We start from the raw sequence: 15,543 nt of genomic DNA, 5'->3' as shown, positions 1-15,543 counted from the left end.
AATTTTTTTTTGTTTGGTTTTTTTTTGTAATTTGGAAACTAGATATTTAAGTTTTGTAAAACACAAATGTAAGCTTATTCACAAGACAAAATCAAATCTCCCTTCCTCCTCCTTGTTAGACATATTACCATTCCAGTGTCAGCATCGATACTGTTGATGGAAATGGCTTTCGGCCTCTTTGGAGGTGACTCTTCCATAAAGTATTGCATAGGTCAACATAATGTGATGGCCTACTACAGGCAGGAGACCTAATTAAGCAGCAGAGCAAAATTGGTTTCTTTGCATTATTGTGTTTAAGTTTTTTTAAGGGCATATTTAATTGCAAGATGTGGGTTTTTCTTTCTATATAGGCCTCTGATGGCATTTCTTAGAAACAGACATCCTTGCTTCATCAATACCTATGATATGAAAAATCCATACGCTGCTTTGTGTCCCTTGGAAAAGAGTGATAGCCACTTGGGAAACCTCAGCAGACTGGCTTATCTTTTGTAAAGGAAAGTCCTGTAAGCGGTTTGAAGAACAACTACATTTCACCTTGTGCTGTGTGCATACATTAGTGTGATCGGTGTGTTCATTCTAAGCTGAGACTTATTTGAGAAAGCTTTACCAAAAAAATCAGCATTCAGGTCATACACGGAAGGACCTTTTTGTGATGATAGGGTGGCATTGTGCCTTCATGTACTGCCTTCAGTATACCACCTGAATTTTAGTCTTTACAGAAAAATGTAGTTATTCCCTGTTAATGTATTTTTCAGAAATTAGGGAAATAGCAAAACCATCTGGGCATGGGCTGCTACTGGTTTTGATTAACTTAATTTACTTCATTAGTTTTACTAATAAGTCAAAAGTCACAAGTAAAAAATGATGCCTTGTTTGAACTCTTTGGGAGAAGAGGCAAAAGGATCTCAAAATATATCTCTAACACTTTCTTAAAACACCCTTGTATTGCAGAGCAGTCACACAATAAGTGTTAAGGTTGCTTTGTTTCATTGTGAGGTTGGGGGTGTGTTTATGGGCTTCATTTTATACTCCAGTATACTTATGATGCAAAAGTCATTTTCAGTGATGGAAGCATGAATATAACCGGTACCTGAAATCAAACCAGAATAAAAGAGAACATTGGGGGTTATTTGCATACTACATTCCAGTCCTTTGGAACGGGCTTGCTCCTCAATATGGGTGTTTTGACCCTATGTGTCATGTGACTTGAATGGATAGAAGAACCAAGCTTAAGGTTAAAAGAAACTGAAGATCAAAGTCATAAATTTCCTATCTTAAGTGGGGAGAGCAAGGTGTTTCAGGCCAAGTACAGGCTTTTCACTTGGAAGGGTTGCGGGAGCACAAATGTAACTTCCCTGTGGCAAAAACATTATCATAGTTACCCATAATTACTTGATTTCCAAGCTTTCTCATACCCTCAGATCCCAGCTGCAGATACCGTGAGCAGATTGTGCTCACATCCGGTGCTGTAAGTAGGAGCATTTTCTGTTTCACAAATGGTAAAGCTGAAGCAGATCGGAATTCTGGTATCTTGGTCTTGTTTTGTTTGGCTGGGGCTTGGTTGGTGGTTATTTTGGGGTTTGCTCTTGGTTTTTTTGAGTGCCCTTAAAACAACTACCACAGTCTAAATTCCACATTTTACTTGATTAATGTACATTGTATTCCTTTTGGCTTTTGGAGTTTGACAGAGTGATTGGTGCAATATCAACTTAAAAAATTCAAGCTGTTTGTAACGAGTAGGGTTTCTTCAGTTATAAGTTTGTTGGCTATAGGTGGGGCTTCGGTTCTCCAGGCTGCATTCTGTCAGTGCTGTGCATGCTTAATCTATTACTGCGCTTACCAAGCCCCCTGAATAAAAGCACCTAAGAGAGAGTTCACCGCTGTTAATTTTTTATGATAGTTACCTGGTTCTGAAGTAATATAGAACAGGAATGCACAAGATCTAAAACTTAACTGTTACAATTTTGATTAAGACAATAGATGTTTCAAAGTGATGTACAGATCTGTGATGTCTAATGATATTTAATGGCTCATAAAATTTTTACTTCATCTAATAACCCTGTACTAAGTACAAGGCAACCTTCAGGTTTTAGCATAGGAGAATGCTCTTCGGGAGTGTAGGTGACACAAGAGGGAGATTGCTACCGGCCGCCATTTGTTGCAAGTGGAATCTGTTGGTTTGTACCAAAGAGCAAGAAGGCCAGGGTGAGGTTTTCGCTTTGTTATTGTCACTTTAATCTACACACACTTGGGAAGGTGACCTGCTCCTCTGTGATGCCCTGAAGGCCCAGTGAGAGCCCAGTTCTGATCACTATTGCTTCCTCAGGTGAAAGGCTGCTGGAATGGCTCTACCCACCAACACCAGGTGCTGACTTGGTCTATGTTTGGTTTTGAACGTGCTTTATTGTCTCTGTTTAAAGTATCTTCAAAAAGGGTACAAGGGGAACAATACATACCTTGTATATGCAATATAAGATGTGCTAACTTGCGTCTCACTTCCTTCCCTCTTCTTCACTTCACAACTGTTTCCCCCACGAAATGTCATTCAAATGCGGTTTAAACCAACCAAGTCTGATCCTAATTCTTCCACAGCATTGAAGTCCTGCCTTTGACTCCCAGCACCAATAGGCTTGAAAAAACAGTTTTCACACACCTCTTCTGTACTGTGGTTATGCTAAATGTCTCACAAACCGTGAAGCTGACACTTCTTCCTTGCTGCTTTTGGCATAGGACCATCCCATAGAAACAGACTGAGGCTTCTCCCTTCTCCACTCCCAGGTTTGGATGTGAGAAAAAGCAGCTCCAAGGTAACTTGATGTGAGGATTCACAGTTATTCCAAGGATCACACACAATCAGAGATGATACACAGCCCCCTCTGGCTGCTTATCCCAGTCTGGCCCTTCCTGCCCCTTGGTCCCTTACAGCAGTCCTCTGCCACAGGCCTGGCCTAAAGGGGTGGCCTGTCTGTCCTGCCTTTGTGGCCCAACATTGAGCTATTGCCTCCAAGTCCCTTATCTCTAACTGGAAAAGCCATCTTCATTAGCTGAAGAACACAGGGAAAAGCACAGCTGGTACAGGGAAGAGCTTGCCTGTGCTTCAACAGTCATGAATGCAGGAGGGGATGAAACTCGGGTGAAAAACAAATCAAGTTTAGCATTCTTGATGTTTTTTTCAGCTTTTCCCGGTAGAAAGTGTTGTCTCCTCTCCAGTGCTCTGACACGCTGTGTGGGTGCTGTCTGCTCTCTTTCAAGGAAGAGAGGTGGACAATGCCAAAATCCATCAGGCAGCTACTACTTGGACCTGATGTCATCAGGTCATTGGGTGCTAGTTTCAAGTAGGTGAAATGTGCCAGAGAAGCATGGGGACTGGGCAGGGATAAGAGGTCCCTGTCCCTATCTCAGGCCATCCTCTCCTTGAAACCCGGGGACTAGACAGGTGATCCAGACCTCACTGGAAATAATATGAGGGATGGGGGGGGGAGGGGGTTTAGGGTATTGAAGTGTTCGCGCTGGCTCCCAGCTAGAGGGGCGGCACGGAGTCTTTATACCCTGCTCGGAGTGTGGTGGAGGGGATGCGCCTGTCACCGTCCCCTCCCGCCTGGGGCTCCTCGGCACCTGCCTCCGCCCGCTCGGCCGGGATTCAGTTAATTAACCGGCACGGGCACCGGGACCCGATCCCAGCTAGGGAAGAACAGGTGGTGGGAGGCAGAGGCTACGGTCCCCAGTGGGAGCAGGCTCCGTCCAGCCGCCGGCTCTGCCCCCACCTCTGGCTCGCCCCCCCCCCGCAGACCCTTGGGCGTGTTTTCTCCCCCCCGCCTTCGCTGTTAACAAAACCTGATTACGACGCGAAACTAACAAAGAGTTTTTCTTCCACCTTAACCTTGCACACAATCCTTTAACAAATTAATTAATCCTAATGAATTAACACTTCATTTATTTAAACGCGCTACAGTTCATGAATTAAATTTTCATGCAGTGATTAAAGGCTGTTGAAATATGCATGATTTCGTTAAAATTTTATAATAAATCAGGGCAATGTGTTACATGACAAGGCAACTACTTCCCAGCCCCTCGGAAGGTGCTTTGATTCGCGGAGCGGGGGAGGGGGCCTCGCTCCCGGTTTCGGCAGCCGAGCGGATCCCGGCGCGCTGTGGGACTCGGCTGCCGACCCCGCATGTGCCGGAGGGGATTAAGGCGCCGTGTTTCAGCCACTTCCCCCCGAAATGCGGTGTCCCCGGAGCGGGAGAGACCGCGGCCGGGAGTGGAAGCCACAGCGGGTTTGCCCACGGAGCCGGTGTGGAAAGCGAGCACGGTTCGGGAGGGGTTTTGCCGGCGGGACTTCTCGCTGAGCGACTTAATCCCTCCTCATCGCTGAAAGGAAAGAGCGAGGAACCTGACTAGCAAGAGACCTGCAGTATTTTCTCCCGGATGCCTGGCTCCGCCGGTCTCCGCACTTTCCCGAAACGGGACGGTGTGAACTATCATGGGACCTCCATCACCATCAAGCGTTTCAATTTTTAATATGACAACATTCTACACTTTGGCTGCGAAAGCAATTATTGCGGCTTGTACATCAGTAATTAGCAAGTCTTTGCTGATGTAAAGAAAGTCCTCATTAGGACATGGCAATACTTTTTTGTGCATTCACCCGAAGATTAGGGGTTGTATTGTGGGTATTGGTTTTTTTGTCTTCTGAAGGTTGATTTTATCATCTAAAGGGAAAATAACTTCTATATTAAATGGGATATTGACTTCCTGTAAACTTCACCAAATAACACACGTACTGTAGGTTTTCTCTCAGCGCTCCCTCTGACACTCTGTGGAAGGGCAAATATCACGAGTAAAAAATGTAAAGCTAACGTTTGATGAAATAAAAGTACCCAGAAGGTTTAGAGCGAGTGGTTCTACAGGATCCACATTAACTTTTTATTTAAACTCGGGCTACATAGCAAACTATGATAAGACGTTAATTCTTTATATCTCAAGCTTTAGTATATTCATCTGTAGGGAATCCTAAAAGAGAAATCAAATACAATGGGTTACAGTAATTAATTTAGAAACCGTTTCACTGTGGGAATAAGAGGTTATTTTATTACTTTTTCGAGATATCAATTAAGGAAATCTTCCTATTTCTTTCTTGCATTTCTAGCTTGAGAAAACTACGGGAGACAAGTAAATGCATTTTATGTATATATATGCTTCCCTCGCCTTATCGAGCATCTTTGGCTACAAACGTAGGGCTGCAGAGTGGTCGTACCGCCAGTGAACTCGCTCCTCAAAGCCTGCGAGTTTACTGCCATCAGTATTCATGAGGCTGGACGTACCCACGAGGAATAGAAATAACAGCGAACACCAAGATAAAATCTATTACCAGGCCCGTGCGGTGCTGAGCCTGGCTCAAGCCGTCTTCCCGGGGAGCCGGCTGTGTGTGAGGGGGGAAAAGGCTGCGGGGGGCTGGCGACAAGGGGAGCTGGTCCGAAGTGAGCCCCGGGCTGAGCTCTGTGGGGCCGGGGGAGCTGAGGGGGCCGCGAGGCCAAGACCTCCGTCAGGGCAACATCGAGGCGGGGATGTAACTTTAAGCGTTGCTCTAAAGTTAGTGCTACCCCTCTTACGATAAATAGATTAGATAGATAGATGATAGATTAGATAGATAGATAGATAGATAGATAGATAGATAGATAGATAGATAGATAGATAGATAGATAGATAGATAGATAGATAGATGTGTCCCAAGGACTGCGATGGAAAGTTCTTTCTCGCTGACTTGGTAAGTGTAAGACCAAAATCCTTTCATCCTCCTCTCTTCTCTCTGCACCTCTGGAAGATCAGACAGAGTGAAAAGTTGGATGATCGGGCCTCGATGGATTTTAATGAAGGGGCAAAGAGCATCTTGAAGTGGGTGTTTCTCCAGCAGGCGGAACTACTTCACCCGTGATTTGAGAAACAGAGAAGTATGCAGTAGGATGCATATCGCAAGCTGCCGAGACCTTCAGAAGACGCCGAGGGACGGGCCTGTAAAACCTCTGGAGGTCCTCACCTCCTCAGCCTGCGGCTGGCACTGGGCGCAGAGGCGGGATGGTGGCTGAGTTTTCTGCCTTTATGGCCAAAAAATAACAAAAAGAAAGACGTGAGCAGAAGGTGTTCGCAAGTCCTGGAGTGGTTCTATGCTCCTCAGGCCAAGGGAAAGGTCTCGCCCGCCAGCTCCCGCCCGAGCCGCCGGCCCCCGCTGTGCTGCGGGAACAGCCGGGGCCAGGCTGCCTGCTGCCTGCCCTCACTGCCCTGCCCTAGCCCTGCCTGCCCAGGGAGTAGGGACCCCAACCTCAGAGGCACAGCAAACCCGGCGGCATGCGGGGAGGAAGTCAGGTCACCTCCCAGACTGGAAATCCGTTCACCCCTGGTCGCCGCTTGCACAATTCTTCCTGGCTCCCAGCTTTTTCCGTAGGGAAACCTGATACACTTGGCCTGACAGCGTCCTGGAGAGTGACTACCGCTGGGGGAGGAAGTGAGCCTGGCCTTCTGCCTGCCTCCCGGCCGGGGAACAAACAGGAGCTCCCCGGGAGGGCCATTGCCTGGCTTTCAGCCGCTGGTAGGAAAAGAAGGATGCCCGGGCCTTTCTCCGAGACCTGGGCACTTCACAGCAGCTAACTTGGCGAAAAGAGGTGCTGTTTCCCACTTTCCTCCTCCTTCTCTCCATCCCTTCCCCAGGAGGCTTTCTGGGAGCTTAGAAACAGCTAGAAGTCATACGGCTTAAAAAAAAAAAGAAAAATTAAAAAAGGGGAAGAAGTCCCCATAAAGTATAATTTAGCTATTCTGCTGCAATGATTTCGATAAATAAGCAGATAACAACCCCTCTTCAGACTAGTGTCTTTCAGTCTCAAGTTCACCCCCCTCCCTCCCGAGATGAAGTTGCATTCCGCCACCCCAGGGGACGCGGTAATGGATGGAGACCTGGCTCCTTTTCGCACAAGTAATTGGCAGCCGTTCCCTCCTTCCTCCCGGCTGGATGGGGAGCTGGGGAAGGGTTTATGAAGACAAATGTGGACTTTACCTGGGGTTGTGGTGTGTGCTTGTGTGCTCCGTGTGTGTGTGCCTGCGTGCCCTTTCGGCTGTGTTTATGCGCATAAATAAGAGACGTTCAGGAGAAACAGAGCAATTCCGATGCACTCCGAGGCTGTCACATCCCTGATCCAACCACCCCGCTGCTGCCCGCCTGCCTGCAACCCTGCTGAAGCAAACAAGGCAGCATCTAGTCGGTCACCGAGGGACAACTTCGGCGTGCCCCAGGGGAGAGGATTCACTGGGGGCTGTTCCCTGGGGATTCACACTAATCCCACAGGCACAGCAATAGTAGATTCACACCTTTGACAGTTTTGCCTCCAAATTCATAAGTAGCTAAAAAAAACCAAAACCAAACCAAAACAAACAAACAAAAAAACCCAAACCAAAAAACCCTGCTCTAAAACGGAGCAGTAACCTCGAATCCCAGGTAACCTCGAAAAAGAACCGTGAGTCATTAATCCCAGTGTCACTGTCACTCCTTAACTTTTCCATTCAAATGCAAGAGTGCTCAAAGAATAAACCACAGAAAAGAGAGAGGAAAGTAAGACAGGAAAAAAGAAAGAGTGAAAGAGAAAGTAAGACAGGAAGAAAAAAAGAGAGAAAGAAGGAAGGAAGGAAGGGAAAGAAAGGAAGAAAAACAGCGAGCAATTCCATATTATTTTTTTTTTTATATTTTTAGCTCATGTAATACAGAATCACTCGTTTCTTGTATATAAAGTACCTGAGTAGCAAGAGGGGGAAAAGACAGAAATGACAGAAAAAGAGAAAGAAAAATAAAGAGAGGAAGAAGGGAAGAGAGGAAGGAGGACTGGGTCAGAGAGAGAGGGAAAGAAAGAGAGTGGAGGAAGAAAGGGAGAAAGGAAGAGTACGGGGGAAGGAGAGGGGAGAGAGGAGGGAAGAGAGGGAGAAAGAGAGAAGGAAAGAAAGAAAAACGGGAAGAAAGAGTGAAAGAGAAAACACGTTCTGTTTGTGTTTTCCCCTTCAGACCACGCCAATGAAACTTGGGTTTTCCTAGGCATAAGGAGAGGGGGCTGCCCGGGAAGCCAGGAGGAGATGCCCAATTCCACCTCTGCAGCACTTCCCTGTGTGGGAAGCCCACGCTCCTCGTGGGCAAAGAGGCTGTCACCGGCTGTGTCTTTGTAACAAAACTACACTCGGCGGTGATGGGGGAATGAAACTATACGGAAATCGATATCCTCGGAGTGCTTCAAACAAACGCTTGCCGCCGCTGTTCTTCCCTGAGAGCCGAAGCGCAGCTCTCCCCCGTGCAGCGGCGGGGTGCGGCACTTCCTAACATGAGGGCCCTCGGCTGCGGCAGATACCACACACCTTTATGCGCGGGTGCCGAGGGCCGGGCCGGTTCCCACCGCCGCTTCAGAGGCAGGGAAGGGGTGCCGGCCCGTACCCCACCGGCCCCGCCCCGGGGGCGCCCGCCGCCTCCGCGCCCCACCGCCCATCCCCGCCCCGTCGGGGCGCCCCTGGGCAGCGCTGGTGGCCGCGCAGCGCGCACGTGTGGCAACCACAGGTGCCGCAGCCGGCCGGTGCTCGGCGTCGCTGGCTATAAGAGCGGCCCCGCCGCCACCGCCCCTGCGAGACGGGCGAGGGCTGCGGGAGATGCAACAAGGCGCGGGGAGGCAGGGACCGGGGGAGGTGGCAGCGGCGGGAGGAAAAGGAGGAGGAGAAGGAGGAGGAAAGAGAGGGGGAGGAGGAGGAAGGGGGGGAGACAGCTGATGCCTGTCAAAGCCGGAGCCGCCACGCTCTCGCGAGAGCCCGCCCGGCGGTAGCCACGGGATGCGGGGCTCAGGTGCGGGCAGAGCGCAGCGCAGCGCGCCCGGCGCCGGGCAGCGGCAGGCAGAGGAGTGAGACGGCGGGGGCCGGAGGGAGCCTCGCCGCTCTCTCACCCGCCCAGCCCAGCCCCGGTCACCGCGGCGGCGGCGGGGGCAGGGTCCGCTGCGCCACCGCGCCACCGGCTCCGCAACCGCCGTCCGCAGCCGTCCGCGTCTTCCCACGGCGGGAGGAGGACGAGAGCTCCCGGAGAACACTTTTCCCTCGACTTCAGGAGTGTTTGTGGATTTACATGCCAAGCCTTCAAGATGATGTCCATGAACAGCAAGCAGCCGCATTTTGCCATGCATCCTACCCTACCTGAGCACAAATACCCCTCTCTACACTCCAGCTCGGAAGCAATAAGAAGAGCATGTCTACCAACTCCACCGGTAAGGGACAGGCAGCTACAGCTCTCTTTATTTCTTTATTTTTCTTTCTTTCCCTCTCTCTCTCTTACACACAGACACACAGTCTTTCTTTCTCTCTCTCTCTTTCCTGTACACTGCATGTATGTGTATGTGCATTAATAAAAAAAACGCTGCGAGGCACATTTTGACAAGCGGCGCTTAATGTTTTTTTCATGTCTTCCTCTGCAATCATCTGAGTGCCTGTGATCTTCTTTGAAAGCGGTGTTCACACGAGCCTCCGACTTCATCCACTTTCTGTATTAATTTTTATGACTCGGCCTCTGAAGAGGAATGCGCTTTATGTGCTCTTGTGTTTGACACAATTCCCCAGCTGAGAGTTACAGATCCATTTCTTCTCCTTTCTCTTCTTCTTTCGTTTTTATTTTTTTTAATTTAATTTTATTTAAATTTATTTGTTCCCTTCCCTCGTCCCCTCTTTATTTGGATCCTTCCCCCCGGCTTTCTGCCCTTTCTACTCTTTGCTTCTTCTTTTCCTGTTTTGCTCCCCTCCTCGCTCTCTTTCCTATTATTCTACCCCATCCCCTATTTCCCCTCCCTTCCTTGTGCTGCCTCCGGCTATACCCCGCTTCTATCATTCACTTGGCTCTTCCCCCTGCCCCGTATCCCTTCACACTGGCACGCTGCTGCCGGCTCCCCTCCTCCTTCCCCCCAACTTTCTATCTCCTCACGGGATCCCCTCTCTCGACTTTCCCTGCTCCTTCCCCACGGCGCCCCTGCAAACCCACACTCTCGCTTCCGTCTCCATCCTTCTTTTCTCTTTGACCGCTTCCCAACGCCCCCCCCGCCCTACTTTCCCCGCACCCCTCTCTGTTTTGTGTCCCTTGCAGCTGCAGAGCAATATCTTCGCCAGCCTCGATGAAACCCTGCTTGCGCGGGCCGAGGCACTGGCCGCCGTCGACATTGCTGTCTCGCAGGGCAAGAGCCACCCCTTCAAGCCGGACGCCACCTACCACACGATGAACAGCGTGCCCTGCACCTCCACCTCTACCGTGCCTCTGGCACACCACCACCACCATCACCACCACCACCACCAGGCGCTGGAGCCCGGCGACCTCCTCGACCACATCACCTCCCCCTCCCTGGCGCTTATGCCCGGCGGAGGCGGCGGCGGAGGCGGTGGCGGCGGCGGCCACGACGGGGCGGGCGGCGGCGGCGGAGGGGCCGGCGGCGGGGCAGGCGGCGGCGGCGGCGGGGGAGGCGGCGGCCTCATCTCCACTTCGGCCCACCCGCACTCGCACATGCACGGCCTGGGCCACCTCTCGCACCCGGCCGCCATGAACATGCCGTCGGGGCTGCCGCACCCGGGGCTGGTGGCCGCGCACCACGGGGCCGCGGGGCAGGTGGCCTCGGCTGCGGCGGTGGTAGGAGCGGCCGGCTTGGCCTCCATCTGCGACTCGGACACGGACCCGCGGGAGCTGGAGGCCTTCGCCGAACGCTTCAAGCAGCGGCGCATCAAGCTGGGGGTGACCCAGGCCGACGTGGGCTCGGCGCTGGCCAACCTGAAGATCCCGGGGGTGGGCTCCCTCAGCCAGAGCACCATCTGCCGCTTCGAGTCCCTCACCCTCTCCCACAACAACATGATCGCCCTCAAACCCATCCTGCAGGCCTGGCTGGAGGAGGCCGAGGGCGCCCAGCGGGAAAAAATGAACAAGCCCGAGCTCTTCAACGGAGGGGAGAAGAAGCGCAAGCGGACTTCCATCGCCGCTCCGGAGAAGCGCTCCCTCGAGGCTTACTTCGCCGTTCAGCCCCGGCCCTCCTCCGAGAAGATCGCCGCCATCGCAGAGAAATTGGACCTCAAAAAGAACGTAGTGCGGGTTTGGTTTTGCAACCAGAGACAGAAGCAGAAACGGATGAAATTTTCTGCCACCTACTAGGAGCGGGCGGGAGGAGCGGCCCCAGGGGTTTCCGGGCCGGGTCTGGGTCCAGGGGCCGCACACCCACCGTCGCCGTCGCCCGAGATGCCGTGGGAAGCTCCTGGGGACCAAGGGACGATGTAGAAATTAAACGCGAACTACTCGCTGAGAAGGGAAAGGGGGGCCTGCGGGGAGGGAGGGGGGAGGAAGGTAGTGCGCTATCAATTATTAAAACAAAAAGACATCGGGACACCAACGAGAAGAAGGAGAGAGGAGGAGGTAAAAACGCTCTAGAAACCGGTGGGGGTCACTTCAGCGGCCCCATCCCCCTCTCTGCCCCCCCCCACCCCCCAACAGAAAGCGGGAGAAAGAGCAATTTAAAACTTAAACACACACAGACACACACCAATAAATACCGTGACAGCAACAACCACAAAACGAGCAACCTAAGTCACAACTTTCCGAAGGAAAACAAAACCGACCAACAAACCCAGAAGGCAAAACTGTCGGTGATGATGCTACGTTTGGTTTGGGTCTCTTTTCATTGCTTTCTGGTTTTCTTTCTTTTTCTCTGGCTTGGTAATGAATGAGGATGGCGGTGTTTTTTTTTGGGGGGGGTGGAGGGGGTGTCTTTTTCTTTGGGTTTGGTGTGTTTGTTTCTGGGGTTTTCCCCTTTTTTCTTTTGTATCTTTCTTCTTTTTTTTTTTTTTTTTCCCCTCTTCTCTCTTTTCCTCTTTTTCTCCCCCTGCTTTTCCCCCGAACGCGTTTTTTCTCGAGGCTTTGGCGACGGGTCTTGTCTGTGCTTAGGAGCTGTGCAAAAGGGGCCGGGGCAGCCGGAGCTCCCGATGCTTGGGAGCGGGTCCCTTTCCTCTCTGCTCTTGCCTCCCTAATCCTAGCTAGCTCAAGGGAAAAAAACACTCACCCCCCACCCCCCTCCCACCCATCCAAAAAAAGTTACTCCGCTGCCCCTTTGTTTCCCTTCCCTCGCCTGCATAGTTTGCGGTTCCATCCGTGTCTGAAGACAGGTCCCTGTCTCCGCAGAGATGTGTCTGGAGGCAGCTGCTAAACCTGCCCTAGCAGGGATGCTCTCCGAAAAGATGATGTTCAGATTCATTAAGGCTAGTGGTTAACTAGGTCCTCTCCCCTCCCTTCCCCTCCCCTCCTTCCCTCTCCATGGCCCCCGGCATCCCTATCAGATTCTGCTGGATTTAGGTTAGCAAGGGATTGCGGTGGGGAAAAGGTCCCGCCTTGGTTTCCTCCGGGGGCCAGGGGTGGTTGCCCGCGGCAGGCAACAGAAATCACCAGTGCAGGGTTTGAAATGCCGTTTGTTTCTGAAGGGTCTGCATGCTGGGAATAAACACACACACAAAAAAAAAAAAAAAAAAAAAAAAGAAAAAAAAAGAAAAAAGAAAAAGAGGAAATCCCATTTGGGCTTAAAAGTCGTTTATTCTAAAAAATAAACGTTAGGTAGAGGATGGGGTTTGGGTATTGGGGAGGGTTCAATTTGCACTATCACAGTCTCCCGGGTTGGAAGCGATGATGTTGTTCCGTAATAACAATGCTGGTACTACTAATGATCATCAAGGTGCATTAGATGTCTTGCGGATTGAAGAAAAAAGAAAAGAAAAAGAAAAGAAATTAAAATTAAATTATCAGAGCTCGTTAGGTAAAACCGCCAGCTTCTTGCAGAAGCGGTTGGTGGCTCCGGCCGACACCGAGCGACTGTTAAGGCTGTTAGCTAACAAGGAGTCTCTGAAAAGAAAATACAGTTCTTTTTAAATCAAAACAAACAATAGACTGAAAGTATGCATGACCGAAAAAAAAAAAAAGGGAAAAAAAAAGGCATAGAAAGATCCGTGATAAAGTCTCGATAATATTTATTTATTTATCTATTTATTTTGTTATTATTATTAATATTATTATTTTGTGTATCATTGTTTGCAGCGCAAACATTCTATGCATTTTGAAACTGAGCACTAAATAGACTAGCTTCTGGTAGAATCTTTTGTGGATGGTGTAATTTCACAGTTTAACTGCCTGTTTTCACCGAAAACACAAACATTCTTGTCACGTTCTTGTATTTAGATTTAAAAGAGGGAAGGAAAAAAAAAAAGAAAAAAAAAGAAAAAGGAAGAAAGACGATTGTAAATATTTTCTTTAATGCACAAGGAAAAAAAAAAAAAGGTTTCAAACTGCAACCACGTGTGGATCTTGAACTGTCTCACCGAATAATCTACCTGTCCATGTATGTTTGCTGAGCTTTCTCCTTGGTTGTGTCTTTATTACTTTTATTTCTACCAGAAATATTTCTGTAAGCCAAAATACAACAGGGAGATGCGTCCCAGCATACTTACAAATAAAACAAACGTGAAAACAGAATAGTTATTATTATTGGGTGCATTTAAAAAACGAGAGAAAAATAAATATTCTGAGACACGGCTGGTAAATTCAAGGGGTGGCCGTTAGACGATAAGACTAATTCTACCAAAAAGAAAATAGTGAGAGATGTATTTTTCTGCTAAATCCAGAATTCATTACTTTGAGATAGCTCTTATGTGAAAATCGGTGCTCTGAATAAAATTAACTATATATTAGCTGCGTGTGTTTCTTGAAGTTTATTCTATAACTGCAGAATATAAATCAAAGTAAAATTTTAAGAGGACTTCTGAAGTATTTCTTTTCAGTTTGCTGGAAAGGATTATGCACCTACAAAATATGTATAAAGAAGAAAAGCTGGGGTGGTTTCAGGTTTATATGTTGTTCTGACTGGCCTAATTGCACTTGATTATGTAACGAGATGCTGTATTTTTATTTTGGGTTAATAAATATGAAAATCCTAAACTGATCTCTCCTTATGGTGTAGAGGCAATCGTTGAATAGGAACGTATAGGATGCCACCTACTGCTTCAAGTGATCAAAGAACCTCTTCCTATTTTCTGATGACCTGTGACTAGATCAGATGCCAAATGTAAAAAGTTCCTTAATAGCTGGGATTATTTCTTCTGTAGACATATTTCAGCCAAATCTTTTTAATTTTGCCGGTAACTCTGTGAATCAAGACACGTGATGTTCAGAAAAGAATAATACGTTCAAAAAGCTGTGATTTTAAACAACTGTTGATGTTAGAAAAGAAGCACTAAAGGTATTTTTAAAAGAAACCATAGGTCTCGTCCACCGGAAAACGACTTGTTTCTGTTGTTATTAACTTGAAATGTCATCAGAATTTTTAATAAATGCATTTGTAAAAATATTATTTTATAGAAAAGTATTATCAGATATCATTTTTGGAGAGTCAGGAATGAACAAATAAAAATAGTTACAAATGCTGGGTTTCCTTTCATCTGCCCCAAAACGATTGGAATGTTACAAGCGACACCACGTTTGTATTATACGGTAATGACCGATGTATGTATTGAAAAGTTAAGGAGCTTGTTTTGTAATAAATACAATCCTTATCGAGTACAAAGAAAACAAATTCATATGTTAATAAAACAGATGGTGAAAATAAAAGCTTTGCAGAGTTTCCTATTTTCATGGTAGGAAACTGTGCAAAACCAGAATGTTCTGCTTTCCGTTGAGTGAATCAGAATAGTTCATAAACCCACCAAATGCTCATGAGGCCTTTTAAACAAATGCCTCGCTAAAAATATCGAAAGGAAGAAAGCAGGGGAGAAAGCAAATGAGAAAGGGAGAGAAAGAGAGAGAAAGAGAGGAAAAGACAGGCAAGAAAAAAAGGAAGGGAAGAAAGGAAGAGAGAAAGAGAGAGAGAGAAAGAGAGAGAAGGAAGGAAGGAAGGAAGGAAGGAAGGAAGGAAGGAAGGAAGGAAGGAAGGAAGGAAGGAAGGAAGGAAGGAAGGAAGGAAGGAAGGAAGGAAGGAAGGAAGGAAGGAAGGAAGGAAGGAAGGAAGGAAGGAAGGAAGGAAGGAAGGAAGAAAGAAAGAAAGAAAAGAAAGAAAGAAAGAAAGAAAGAAAGAAAGAAAGAAAGAAAGAAAGAAAGAAAGAAAGAAAGAAAGAAAGAAAGAAAGAAAGAAAGAAAGAAAGAAAGAAAGAAAGAAAGAAAGAAAGAAAGAAAGAAAGAAAGAAAGAAAGAAAGAAAGAAAGAAAGAAAGAAAGAAAGAGAAAAAACGAAACAGGTAAGAAGGAAAAGAAAGGGAGGAAATAGAGAAAGAGAAATAAAGAGAAAGGGAGAAAGAGAGAAAGGAAGGGAGGGAGAGGGAGGGAAGGAAGGAAGGAAGGAAGGAAGGAAGGAAGGAAGGAAGGAAGGAAGGAAGGAAGGAAGGAAGGAAGGAAGGAAGGAAGGAAGGAAGGAAGGAAGGAAGGAAGGAGAAAGAAAAAGAGAGAGGCAGAAAGGAAGAAAGAGAAAGGAGGAAAGGAAGA

At 48.1% G+C, this 15,543-nt stretch overlaps 1 protein-coding gene across 1 annotated transcript; it reads left to right on the top strand.

The window, feature by feature from the left end:
• The first annotated feature begins 8,993 nt into the window (after nucleotides 1-8,993).
• Nucleotides 8,994-11,329, top strand: POU4F1 (POU class 4 homeobox 1). The gene is made up of 2 exons (XM_057424036.1): nucleotides 8,994-9,275; nucleotides 10,142-11,329. Exons 1-2 carry the CDS (start codon nucleotides 9,153-9,155, stop codon nucleotides 11,186-11,188), a joined length of 1,170 nt encoding a protein of 389 aa, XP_057280019.1. The 5' UTR covers nucleotides 8,994-9,152; the 3' UTR covers nucleotides 11,189-11,329.
• Nucleotides 11,330-15,543: the final 4,214 nt, after the last annotated feature.

The sequence above is a fragment of the Pezoporus wallicus genome, unplaced genomic scaffold, assembly GCF_028554395.1.
Source record: "Pezoporus wallicus isolate ANWC-B61680 ecotype Strahan unplaced genomic scaffold, APGP_CSIRO_Pwel_v1 contig_16, whole genome shotgun sequence".
Lineage (NCBI taxonomy): Eukaryota > Metazoa > Chordata > Aves > Psittaciformes > Psittacidae > Pezoporus > Pezoporus wallicus.
This window is presented reverse-complemented; position numbering and strand designations above follow the sequence as displayed.